Here is a 13,312-nt window from a genome sequence, read left to right as displayed (position 1 = left end):
TTTAGTATCTGGTGCCTCAGGGAAAGTTAGGCTCCAAATAACCAAAAAAGCTGCAGGTTCACAAGCTATCAGGAAAGTGTTCATTGCTTTTCATCTGCCCCAGTGTTCATTTGCCTAGAAACAAAAAACCATTCTTGCCAGTCTTCAATGACAGAATTGAACAAATTATGCCCAAATAATGGCATAATGCCAGAAATGCTTACCTCAACTCAAAAGATGACAGTTGAGTGAATTTCTTCAGAAGCGTGCTTTTCTCTCATCGTCACTGGAAAGCCACCATCGAGGCTGGTATCCTGTTACCAAGTTACCCTTTATTTATACATGGAGAGTTCTGAACACTGATGCAGCTTTCTCAAATCCAGCTCTCAGAGAGAATAGAACCCCTGACACTCGGTTTATATCTGTCTGCCAGGGTTCCCTTACTAAACCAGATTAACAGGTCCAATTAGGGAACTCATTCAATGAGGTTCACCCGGCTGACCCTGTTACAATCACTGCAGTCATGCCCTCAGTTATTGAAACATTTTCAGCTCCTCCTACTTCATTAAGTAAGATGTGTTTAGATGCTTTTTTGATCAAGCTTATGATCATTTTGTATAAAGTATCTGTAGTGAGTAACTCAATTCCCAACTCTGCGAAGACTATCATCCACAAGGTATGAAATCCAGAATGTAATGGCCAAGACTGCAGTTTGAACAACATTAAAGAATGACACCATCCAGGACAAAGCAGCCTGCTTGAGTGGCAGCATATCTACAAACAATCACTCCCTTTAACATCAACACTCAGTAGGAGTATGTACTGCCTACTAGATGCATTGCAGAAATTCATCAAGGCTCCTTTGAATGCATCTTTCAAACATGCAACTACTCCCATAAAGAAAAACATCAGACAGATATGGGGAATACTATAAACTGCAAGTTCCCCTCCAAGCCACTCAACATCATCACTCTTGGGAACTTGATGCCCTCAACCCTTTCTACCTCAGCTGCACTGATGTCAAAAGGGATGTGTCCTCCTCCTTTCTTCCTGAAGTCAATGATCAATTATTTCGTTTTGTTGACATTGAGAGACAGATTGTTATCATTGCACCACAACACCAAGCACTCTATCGCCTTCCCGTATCCTAATTCACTGTTTGATATCCAGCCTACAACAGTGCTGTCGTCAGTAAACTTGTAGATGGCACTTGTACAAAATTTTGCAACACAGTCTTGAGTGTACAGGGAGTATAGTAGGGGGCTGAGTATATATTCTTGCAGGGCACTAGTGTTGAGCGTTATCAGGAAAGAGGTGCTATTTGTTATCTTCACTTGTGATCTGTGACTCAGGAAGCTGAGGGTCCAGTTGTAGATATGATGTTGACCTTCTTATTAAACTCATGTCAATGTTCCAAATTTATTCATTCTTCAGAGAAGTAACATCAAGAAAAAATATTTGTGATACTTACTTACTAGTCTGTGATAAGGTATACTATGTGAATTTCAATTGTTGTCACATTTTAACTATAACCACAGTCTCATAATACAGGAAGAAAATGTTTCAAGAGATGAAGTCTAGTGTCCAATCAGGACACATTGAAAGAATTTCTAAAAACTCCAGTTTTTACTTCCTCCATTGTTTTGGAATAGAACTTTTCAGATTAATTGCACTTTATTGCATTCAAATAGAAATGCTCCAATTTGTAAGAAAACACAGTATGCAGACATGCTAATAGTTTGGATTCACATTACATATGGAAGGAATCATATGTTTCAGTCCATGGAAATTCAAATACAATTAAGAAGTCTACATCAAATCACTGAAATAAAATCATTCATTATATTTGGATGGAACATGTCCATTATTTTGCAGATAATGTAAACCGATAAATTTTTAACATGTAACCTTCAAAAGGCTAGTGCTCCATCACATTTTATAGTAACGCTTTCAGCAGAAGATCACAGATCCATCAAGTCTACCTTTCAGACATTTGAAATTGGTAGATTCTGGACATACTTAATTCATAGAGATAATGGATCAAGAAAGAAATAATCCTTTGTGACTTAATAAAAATGCACAAGCAATATAAGATGCTAAAAGAAGGCTAATAGAGTTTTAGTTTGCAGAGTTAGGATTAAATTTAAGGAAAGGATGACTACACTCAGGCAATATAAAGATCTGGCACCTTTAGATTTGGAGAATTGTTTGAAATTTTACCATATTGAAGTTTATAAATTTAAGTGTATGAAGTCTGGCTTAAATTACAAGGAATGCAGAAATAGGACATGTCTTAATTCCCAATTCCTACTTCAAACATGAAAATCTTACTCCAGTCTTATTAACATTTTTTTAATACAATTCCATCACATAAGAGATCATGAAGATGCTGAGGAATCTGCAAGGAGACAAATTTGATCTGATTTTCAAGACAAGTGACTTTGAAGAAAAATACCACACTTGGAAGCCTCACTGAGGCCATAGATATCCTTATTGAGTTTCCAGAGGTTTCATTCTGCATCACAGTTTCAGAAACTGTTGTCTCTAAAAAGAACAGAGCTGCGGCATCAGGGTTTTTGTCTGTATTTTTGTTGAAAGATGTGAACATCATTGGCTGGCCAGCATTTATCGCTGGTCCCGAGCTGCCCTCAAGACAGTGGTGGTGGGCAGCCTTCTTGAACTGCTGCAGTCCACGTGTTGCAAGTAGACCCACACTGCTGTTAAGGGGGAAATTCCAGGATTTTGAGTCGGCGACACTAAAGGAATAGCAGTACATTTTCAAATCAGGACAGTGAGTGGCTTGGAGTGGAACTTGTAAGTGGTGGTGCTCCGATATCTGTTGTCCCTGTCCTCCAGTTGGAAACAGTCATATCGTTGGTGACTTTCTGCAGTACATCTTGCAGATAATAAATACTGCTGATAATAATTGTCAGGGATGGAAGGTGTAGATGTAGCAAGTGTGTTGCTTTCTCTTGGATGGTGTCAAGCTTCTGGGTGTTGTGGGTGGACCCGGGTTCAATTCCAGCCTCATGTGACTGCCTGTGTGGCGTTTCCACATTCTCCCTGTGTCTGTGTGGGTTTCCTCTGGGTGCTCCAGTTTCCTCCCACAATCCAAAGATGTGCAGGTCAGGTGGCTGGCCATGCTTATTGCCCATGGTGTCAGGTGCATTAGTCAGAGGGAAATGAGTCTGGGTACGTTACTCTTTGGAGGGTCGGCGTGGACTGGTCTATTTGGCCCCCGCAATGGTCTGTTTCCACACTGTAGGGAATCTACTCTAAAGTAAGTGGCAGGAAGGGTTCCCTCCAAGTTTTCTTTCCATCTGCATGGGCCTCCAAACTCTATGCACAGCAGTTACTTTCGGAAATGGGGAGGTCAATGCCACAATTGGGATGACACCACCAATTGCTGTGCACAGAAACTTATAACAGCTTCACCTGCTGTGCAGCTTGAAGGAAATATTTGTAGCAAGCGGATTGAAGGAAAAACACTTTCACCCAAAGTGCAGTAGTTAACCGGAACGCACTGTCTGAATATAAGACCTTAAGAAATAGGGACAGGAGTATACCATTTTGCCCCTTGAGCCTGACCCAACACTGCTCCCATCCACTATCTTGCCCTTTGCTCATAAGCTTTGATTCCCCTACTGCTCAAGAATCTATCTCAGCATTAAATATGCAGAAGGACTCTGCACTCACAGCTCTGTGTGGCATTTTAAACTGGTGCACCTTTATTCTGAGACTATGTCCTCTAGCCCTCGAGGACACGAGGGGAAACATCCTCTCATCTTTTGCCAGGTCAAGCTCCTCAAGAATCCTATATGTTACAATGAGATCACTTCTCATTCTTTTAAATTCAAATGAATTCCAGATTGTTTAACCTTTGCTCATAAGACAATCCCTCCATATTGGGGGTCAGCCTAGTGAACCTTTGCAAACTCCCTCTAATGAAATAATATGTTTCTTAATAAGGGAACCAAACTGTCCACAGCACTAAACATCACCAGCACCTTGTACAGATGTAGCAAGACTTCGCTACTCTCATTCTCGAACCCCGTTGAAATAAGGACCAACATTTTATTAGAATTGCTGATTACCTGCTGCACCTCTGTGCTAGCTTTGTGCTTCAAAGTCCTTTCGTGTTACAGCTGTCTACAGTTTTTCTACATTTAAAAAGTATTGTTCTTTTGTTCCCCCTTCCAAAATGAAATTGTCATTCACTCCATTATACTCCACTTGCCAGCTTCTTGCCCATTTATTCAACCTATCAAAAGTTCTTTGCAAACTGTTTGTAAAGTGGAAACTATCACAACATTTAAGAAATACTTAAGTAAGTACTTGAAATATCACAGCATACAAGTCGAGGGATACTGCTGAGAAATGGGATGTCAATAGCTAGATCCGTCATGTCAGCATGGACATAGAGTCATATAGATGTACAGCATGGAAACAGACCCTTTGGTCCAACCCGCTTATGCTGACCAGATATCCCAACCCACCTGCCAGCACCCGGCCCATATTCCTCCAAACCTTTCCTATTCATATACCAATCCAGATGGCTTTTAAATGTTGCAATTGTACCAGCCTCCACCTCTTCCTCTGGCAGCTAATTCCATACATGTACCACTCTCTGTGTAAAAAGGTCGCCCCTTAAGTCTCTTTTATATCTTTCCCCTCTTACCCTAAACCTATACCTTCTAGTTCTGGACTCCCGCTCCCCAGGGAAAAGACTTTATCTATTTATCCTATCCATGCCCCTCATAATTTTGTAAACCTCTATAAGGTCAACCCTCAGCCTCCAACGCTCCAGGGAAAACAGCCCCAGCCTGTTAAGCCTCTCTCTATAGCTCAAATCCTCCAACCCTGGCAACATCTTTGTAAATCTTTTCTGAACCCTTTGTTCAGCAACACTCCCTAGGAACTTACCATTAAGTGTATAAGTACTGCTAAGATTTGCTTTCCCAAAACGTAGCACCTCACATTTACCTGAATTAAACTCCATCTGCCACTTCTTAGCCCATTGGCCCATCTGATCAAGATCCTGTTGTAATCTGAGATAACCTTCTTCGTTGTCCACCACATGTCCAACTTTGGTGCCATCTGCAAACTTACTAACTATACCTCTTATGCTCACATCCAAATCATTTATATAAATGACTAAACGTAGAGGACTTAGCACAGAACCTTGTGGCACTCCACTGGTCACAGGCCTCCAGTCTGAAAAACAAACCTCCACCACCACCCTCTGTCTTCTACCTTTGAGCCAGTTCTGTATCCAAATAGTGAGTTCTCCCTGCATTCTGTGAGATCTAACCCTGCTCATCAGTCTCCCACAGGGAACTTTGTCGAACACCTTACTGAAGTCCATATAGATCACATCTACTGCTCTGCCTTCATCAATCTTCTTTGTTACTTCTTCAAAAAACTCCATCAAGTTTGTGAGGTATGATTTCCCACACACAAAGCCATGTTGACAATCCCGAATCAGTCCTTGCCTTTCCAAATACATGTACATCCTGACCCTCAGGAATCCCTCCAACAACTTGTCCACCAACGTCTGGCTCACTGGTTTATAGTTCCCTGGCTTGTCCTTACCACCCTTCTTAAACAGTGGCACCATGTTAGCCAACCCCCTGCCTTCCGGCACCTCACCTGTGACTATCGATGGTACAAATATCTTAGCAAGATGCCCAGCAATCACTTCTCTAGCCTCCCACAGAGTTCTAAAGTACACCTGATTAGGTCCTGGGGATTTATCCACCTTTATGCGTTTCAAGACATCCAGCACTTCCTGCTCTGTAATATGGACATTTTGCAAGGTGTCACCATCTATTTCCCTTCATTATATATTTTCCACATCCTTTTCCATAGTAAATACTGATGCAAAATACTTGCTTAAATCTCATAGAATTATGGTCGCTGGCCCCAAAGTATACTCAACAATTCCATGTGACTTATTCCTGTAGAGCAAAGAGTTGATTTGTTCTACTTCAGATTTGCTGCCCATTTGGAAGCAATTTTGTAGTCATTTTTCCCCCCCCAAAGTGCCAAACTTTGAGATGGCTTTGGTCATTCCACGCATTTAAACTACTCAAATAGTGTGAATTTAAGATTTCAGTGGGTTTATTTACAGTTTTAGAATTGCTTTCCAGTTGCACAAGTTTCCCTATGTTGTTAGTCTCACAACTCCTATTGCAGTTGCTTTCTCTTAAAGAATCTCTGCTAGACCAAGTGTTTCTACATTTAAAATCAAATAAAACCATTAAAAATTGATTCATCTTAATTAATTTTACCTGTAAAAATATCTCCACTCTCCGGTCACGGAGTATTAGATATTTGCACCCACATTTGAGTTTCTACCTCATGTTGCCCATGCTTAATGGCAATGACCTTCAAATTGGTAAGACTCAAATTCTTACTTTAAGCTTTCCTTTCTGAGGAACTGAATTACGTAGAATTCTCTGTCCAGGGTGCTGTTAAATCAATTATTTTTACTCCAGTTGAGGATCAGACACTAGATCCAGGACTATTGCTTCGTTCTCTGACTAAAAGCCTGCAACTGCTGAATTGAGATTTTCTTCACAGACTGCTACACTCTGTGACACAAGTCAAATGCCTTTGCATTTCTGGCTTTCTGGATCTTTGAGCATCTACTTCACCTATGGTGCGGCTAGAAATTCTTCATTGCCTCTTCACAGGTTCAGAAGATTCAGCATCTTTTTTCTTCAAAACTGACTTTCAAATCTTATTTAAAATTATCTTTCAAACTTCTCTTGCTCCTTTACAGCTGTTATTCATGTTTTAGGAGCCATCACTGTTCATTGTGTTGGATGTTTAGTTTATTTAGTCTAGCTAGCTGATTTTGCCAAATATTTAAATGCTTGAAAAATAACTAGTTTATTACATAATAAAAGGAACTACAAACAGCTTTACCGAAGTATAACTGTCTGTACTAGAGTCATGTTGCTCACTGTAGTCAGTGGTTGTACTTACATCATCCCAGACATTAATGCATTCAAATCTTTGTATTACATAAACTGCAAGCATGACAAATATTCTGTTCTTCATTCTCGCCACTAATCCAGGAGTATTTTCTTTCACCATAAGTTGAAATAAAGAACTGAAAATTGATAAGTTGTTCTTCACTCACCTTAAAAATCAAAAAACTTTATCTCTATCATAATCTTTCAAACCTTCCTCTAGTTTAGTCAAAACACCAACAACCACTCTTCTCTGAAGTTTCATTTTTCTTTCTGCAATGTGAATGCATCAATCGAGCACACTTGCTTTCTGAAACTTCTACAATGTAAAAATCAAGAGTCATTCCCAATCTCTACCCAAATTTTATTAAAGACTTAAAATGGAGAATTCCAATTGTAGTTTTTAATTTCTACCATGTTAATATAAGGTTTGGCTTACAAAAATCTATTTGTTGGTTTTTTTCTCTCTTGCTTCATCCTTTACAACTCTGATGACATCCTGCACCTTTTACTCTGGTTTTTCAGTCACAAGAAATTTAATGAATGAATAATTTTTGATTTTAAAATAATACCACAATTAAGATCATAAAACATTGAAACATGACTTCAAAATAGTCAGAAGTGCTTGAAGTAGACATTTTTAAACTAGCAATTTAATTTTCACTCAATTTAACTTACATTTTATTTCAAGTGAATTTCCTTAAATCAGTAAAAAACATTGAGAAAAACTATCAACTTTCAAAACATCCTTAGGAAATTGTTATCCATTTGGAGAAAGAAAGCATTTCATAATCTTAAATGAGGGCCAATTCTAGAAACTTACAAGTTCATCATTTGTAAATCACACTGACAAAATATTCCATAATCCTGCTGTTACTATTTTAATGCTGTAGTTTCACAGCAACAGTATGCAGATCATTTATGCCAGTATTTCTCAAACTGTGATTCATGAGCGTTTCCAGATTGCCATGAACAGTCGTTTAATTGTTCTACGTTTGACTACATTACTCTGGTAAGTGATCCATGTAAACTTGCTTGATTGTTTAAATCTGTGGATAAGTTACTTGGGAATGGATCTGAGTGCTTACTTATGAACACGTTTGTTGACGTTTCCATAATTTTTGATATGCTTTAAAGTTCTTTAAATAATTTACATAAGGACAACTTGGGGACATTGGTTAGGCCACTTCTGAATACTATGTTCAATTCTTATCTCCCTGCTTTAGGAATAATGTTGTTAAACTTGAAAGGATTCAGAAAAGATTTACAAGGATTAGATTAGATTAGACTTACAGTGTGGAAACAGGCCCTTCGGCCCAACAAGTCCACACCGACCCGCCGAAGCGAAACCCACCCATACCCCTACATTTTACCCCTTACCTAACACTACGGGCAATTTAGCATGGCCAATTCACCTGACCCGCACATCTTTGGACTGTGGGAGGAAACCGGAGCACCCGGAGGAAACCCACGCAGACACGGGGAGAACGTGCAAACTCCACACAGTCAGTCACCTGAGTCGGGAATTGAACCCGGGTCTCAGGTGCTGTGAGGCAGCAGTGCTAACCACTGTGCCACCGTGCCGCCCACGGTGTTGCCAGGGTTGGAGGGTTTAAGATATAGGGAGAGTCTGAATATACTGGGACTATTTTCCCTGGAGTGTCGGAAGTTGAAGTCATAAAATCACGAGGAGCATGGATGAGGTGAATAGTCAACGTCTTCTTCCAGGGTAGAAGACTCCAAAACTAAAGGGTATATGTTTTAGATAAGAAGGGAAAGATTTAAAAGACACCCCTAAGGGGCAATTTGTTCACACAAAGAGTGATGTATGTGTTGAATGAGCTACCAGAGGAGATGGTGGAGGCTGGTAAAATTGCAATATTTTAAAATTATTTGGATGGGTACATGAATAGGAAAGGTTTAGAGGGGCCAAATGCTGGCAAATAGGGCTAGATTCATTTGGGATAGCTGGTCGGCATGAACGAGTTGGACCGAAGGGTCTGTTTCCATGCTGTACAACTCTAACTGAGAAGGGGATAAAAAAGGGAAGACTGCACAATAATAGTCATATTTGGATTAAAAGTAAACGAAACAAACAAAGTAGCAAATAAACTCGTCATGAGTAGGAAATGGACCTTGTTTATACATTACACAGCATATTTACCACTGCATAACAGTAAATAGTCAATCTGATGTTAACTTCTACATTTAGTGGACAAGCAAGCACTGCAGAACTAATGATGACCCTTGTTAAACAGGAGCAAAGAGCTTTTCCATGTTAAAACACTAATGTATTTGGTCGTATTGATTAAGATGTCACTTTTATTACGGTACAATAATGTTCAATAATTTGCACTAACCAATCAAGGTAATAAACCTGATGTGCCAATACCTGAAATTATACATCTAATCAGAGTTTCCCTTAAGAAGTAAATCAACATTAATTTACTTTTGTTGTGGGTCCTCTAAATTTAATTGTTAGCTTGAAAGTAATTTACAAATATTAAATTTAGGTCTTCACGTTACAGCCATAAAATGCAAGTAGCAAAGGGATAAGTTATGCAGCTGACCTTACATAATCTGCAGGTGAAGAATTTAAGGTAATAGTCAATCAACCAGTTGTAATTTTGTGTATGGTAAGTTCATTAACCTTTTAATTCTAAGACTTGGCTTTGAAGGCAGCCCTGATTGATGGCAAGAAAATCTCACTCTACTGGATGCAATTGAAGTGGTAAATAACTTGAAGCGTGTTTCAATAGTCTCAAAACACCTTCTACTCCACAGAAATCAAACAAGAGAAAAATCAATACAGGGTGGCACTATCAATGTTATTCCCAATACACTGCATGAGATAAATATCTACAGAAACAGTAAATGAGAAAGTAGAGATTTATTTGCCTTTGTCAAAAGGCCATTCACAAAAATATTACATAGCAAACATTCTGCAACTTAATTACTCAACCAATCACTTGAAACACTATAATTATGCAGTAGTGCGCATATTTTCAAACATTCTCTTCTTTTTCAATTCTCGACTTTAATTTTGCATTTTAACCATACAAATGACTGTAAACAACCAACGTTATAAAGGAAGAGATGGGCTTTCATAATGAACATTTCCTAATTTAACATAATTATGAAAAGGAACCAACCCCAAGAGTTTCTTCTCTTCCATCATTTAAAGCTTCTAACTGATGCAATCGTTCCTGATAGAGTGCTCGAAATTCACCAAGTAGTTCTTGCATCTCTGGTTGAGATACAGTTCCAACACCATCACTAATTCCAAATCTCCCAACAAGATCTCCTGCTAAAAAAAAATTTAAATTAGGTATGTAAAGACATTTTCTAAACAAAAACTAGAAAATACGACCCCTGCACACAAAAAGAAGACACAGAAAGAGACACACACACAGAGAGAGAGAGAGAGAGAGAGAGAGAGAGCGCGCATGAAAGAGAAAGAGAGAGGGAGAGAGCGCACGCATGGAAGAGAGAGACAGACAGACAGACAAAGCACAGAAAAGAGAGAGAGAGAGAGAGAGAGAGAGAGAGAGAAAGAGAAACAGCGTGGAAGACACAGAGAGAGCGTACACATGGAAGAGAAAGAGAGAAAGTGCATAGAAAAGACAGGGTGAGAGCATGGAAAAGAGAGAGAGTATGGAAAAGAGAGAGAGTATGGAAAAGAGACAGCATGGTAAAGAGAGACAGACAGAGAGCGCAAGTATGGAAAAGAGAGAGAGAGCGTGCACGCACATGGAAGAGAGAGAGCATGGATGAGAAAGGTAGAGCGCGCATATGGAGGAAAGCACGTGCAACAGAGAGAATGACCATGGAAGAGAGAGAGAGACAGACAGACAGACAGACAGTCAGAGAGCGTGCACATGGAAGAGAGAGAGAGAGAGCGTGGTATACAGAGAGAGAGAGAGAGAGAGAGTGCACACATGCACACATGGAAGAAAACGAGAGAGAGAGAGCACAGAAGATTGAGAGAGACTGTGGAAGAGACAGAGAGACAGCGTGTGCATGGGGGAAGAGAGAGGGAGAGAGTGCATGGAAAAGAGAAAGAGCATGGAAAAGAGAGAGAGTGCATGGGAGAGAGAGACAGACAGACAGACAGACAGACAGAGAGCACGAGCATGGAAAAGAGAGACAGAGAGCGCACGTGGAAGAGATGAGAACATGGAAAAAAGAGACAGCCTGGAAAACAGAGAGTGGGAGTGAGAGAAAGAGAGAATGCATGGATGAGAAAGGGAGAGCGTGCATATGAAGGAGACAGTGTATGTAAGAGAGAGAATGAGCATGGAAGACAGTGCAAGCGATCACATGGAAGAGAAAGTGAGCGAGCACATGGGAGAAAGCAAGGTGCATGCATGGAAGAGAGAATGAGCGTGTATGGAAGAGAGAGCGCGCACATGGAAGAGAGAGAGAGAGAAAACGCAGATGGAAGAGGCAGAGAGCCAGACAGAGAGACAGAACGTATGCATGGAAGAGACAGAGAGAGAGAGAGACAGGGAGACACACAGAGACACAGAGAACGTGCACATGGAAGAGAGAGAGAGACACACACACACACACACAGAAACAGAGAGAGAGAGAGAATGTATGCAAGGAAGAGAGATAGAGACACAGAGACAGAGACACAAAAAGAGACAAAAAGAAAGAGAGACAGAGAGAGAGAACGCACACATGGAAAAAGGAGAGTGCGCGCATGGGACAGCGAGACAGAGAGACAGAATGCATGCATGGAAGAGACAGACAGGAACACAGACACAGAAAGGGGAAGAGAGAGAGACGGAGAGAGAGAGAGAGAGACGCAGAGAGAGAACGCATGCATGGAAGAGAGACGGAGAGAGAAAATGTGCGCATGGAAGAGAGAGGACTGCAAGAGAGAGAGAGACAGCAAGAGAGAGACAGACAGACAAACAGAGAGAGAGAACACACGCATGGAAGAGAGACAGAGGGAGGGCGTGGAAAAGGGAGAGAGCAGAGAAAAGAGAGAGCATGGAAAAGAGAGAGAGCACGGAAAAGAGAGAGAGAGCAAGAGGTAGCTTGGAATAGACAGAGTGTGAATAAAAAGAGCGCGTGGAAAAAAGAGGGAGAGAGAGAGAAAATGTAAAAGAGAGACAGAGCATGAAAGAGAGAGAGCGAGCGAGCGAGCATGGCAGAGAGAGGGAGTGCACGAATGGAAGAGATAGAGGGAGAAAGCGCATGGAAAAGAGAAAGCGAGAGAGAGAGAGAGATCATGGAAAAGAGAGAGCGTGTATGGAAAAAGAGAGAGGGCATACAAAAAAGAGAGAAGAGCGAGAGAGAGAGAGAGAGCACATGGAAAAGAGGGAGAGCATGGAAAAAAAGAGAGCAAGAGCATGGAAAAGAGCACAGAAAAGAGAGTGAGAGACAATTTGAAAAAGAGAGCGAGAGAGCATGGAAAAGAGAAAGAGGTGGGGAAGAGAGAGCAAACAAGTATGGAAAAGAGAGAGAGAAAGAATGGAGGAGACAGAGGGAGAGTGACAGAGAATGGAAGAGAGAGGGAGCATGCAAATGGAAGAGAGCGAGGGAGAATGCGCATGGAAAAAAGAGCAAGAGAGAGCATGGAAAAGAGAGAGCAAGAGAGAGCGAGAGAGAAAGAGCACATGCATGGAAAAGAGAGAGCATAAAAAAGAGACAGAGGGAATGCACATGGAAGAGGGAGAAAGAGCATGGAAAAGAGAGCAAGAGAGAGAGCATGGAAAAGAGAGAGAGAGAGAGCATGGCAGAAAGAGAGGGAGCATGCGAGAGAGAGGGAGAAAGTGCATGGAAAAGAGAAAGAGAGAGGTCATACGAGAGAGAGAGAGAGAGCGCGCACATGGAAATGAGAGAGAGAGCATGGAAAAGAGAGTGAAGAGAGAGCACGGAAGATAGAGACAGCATGCATGGAAAAGAGAGAGAGGGAGGAAGAGAGAGAGCAAGAGAACATGGAAAAGAGATGGTGAGACAGAGCTTTGAAAAGAGAGCGAGAGCAAGCATGGAAAAGAGAAAGAGGTGGGGAAGAGAGAGAGCGAGCAAGTATAGAAAAGAGAGGGAGAGAGAGAATGGAAGAGACAGCGGGAGAGTGACAGATCATGGAAGAGAGAGAAGGAGCACGCGAATGAAACAGAGAGAGAGAGAAAGAGCGTGGAAAAGAGAGGGAGTGTGCATGGAAAAGAGAGAGGGAGCATGGAAGAGACAGAGGGAGAGTGAGAGAGCATGGAAAAGAAAGAGAGAAAGTGCATGTGAATGGAAGAGAGAGAGTGCACATGGAAAAGAGAGAGAGCGCATGGAAAAGAGGAGGGGGGGGAGAGCATGGAAAAGAGAGAGAGGTTGGAAAAGAGAGTGAGAGAGAG

At 41.0% G+C, this 13,312-nt stretch overlaps 1 protein-coding gene across 1 annotated transcript in view; it reads right to left on the bottom strand.

The window, feature by feature from the left end:
• The window catches only part of LOC132824059 (kinectin-like), a 337,358-nt gene that overhangs the window by 307,266 nt on the left and 16,780 nt on the right, over positions 1–13,312 (bottom strand). The window contains exon 2 of the mRNA XM_060838325.1: positions 10,109–10,263. Coding sequence (XP_060694308.1) covers positions 10,109–10,263 — 155 coding nt within the window. The remainder of the gene's footprint in view (positions 1–10,108; positions 10,264–13,312) is intronic.

The sequence above is a fragment of the Hemiscyllium ocellatum genome, chromosome 17 (assembly GCF_020745735.1).
Source record: "Hemiscyllium ocellatum isolate sHemOce1 chromosome 17, sHemOce1.pat.X.cur, whole genome shotgun sequence".
In the NCBI taxonomy this organism is placed as follows: Eukaryota; Metazoa; Chordata; class Chondrichthyes; order Orectolobiformes; family Hemiscylliidae; genus Hemiscyllium; species Hemiscyllium ocellatum.
The sequence above is the reverse complement of the archived record's forward strand: the minus strand, read 5'-3'. Positions and strand labels throughout refer to the sequence as shown.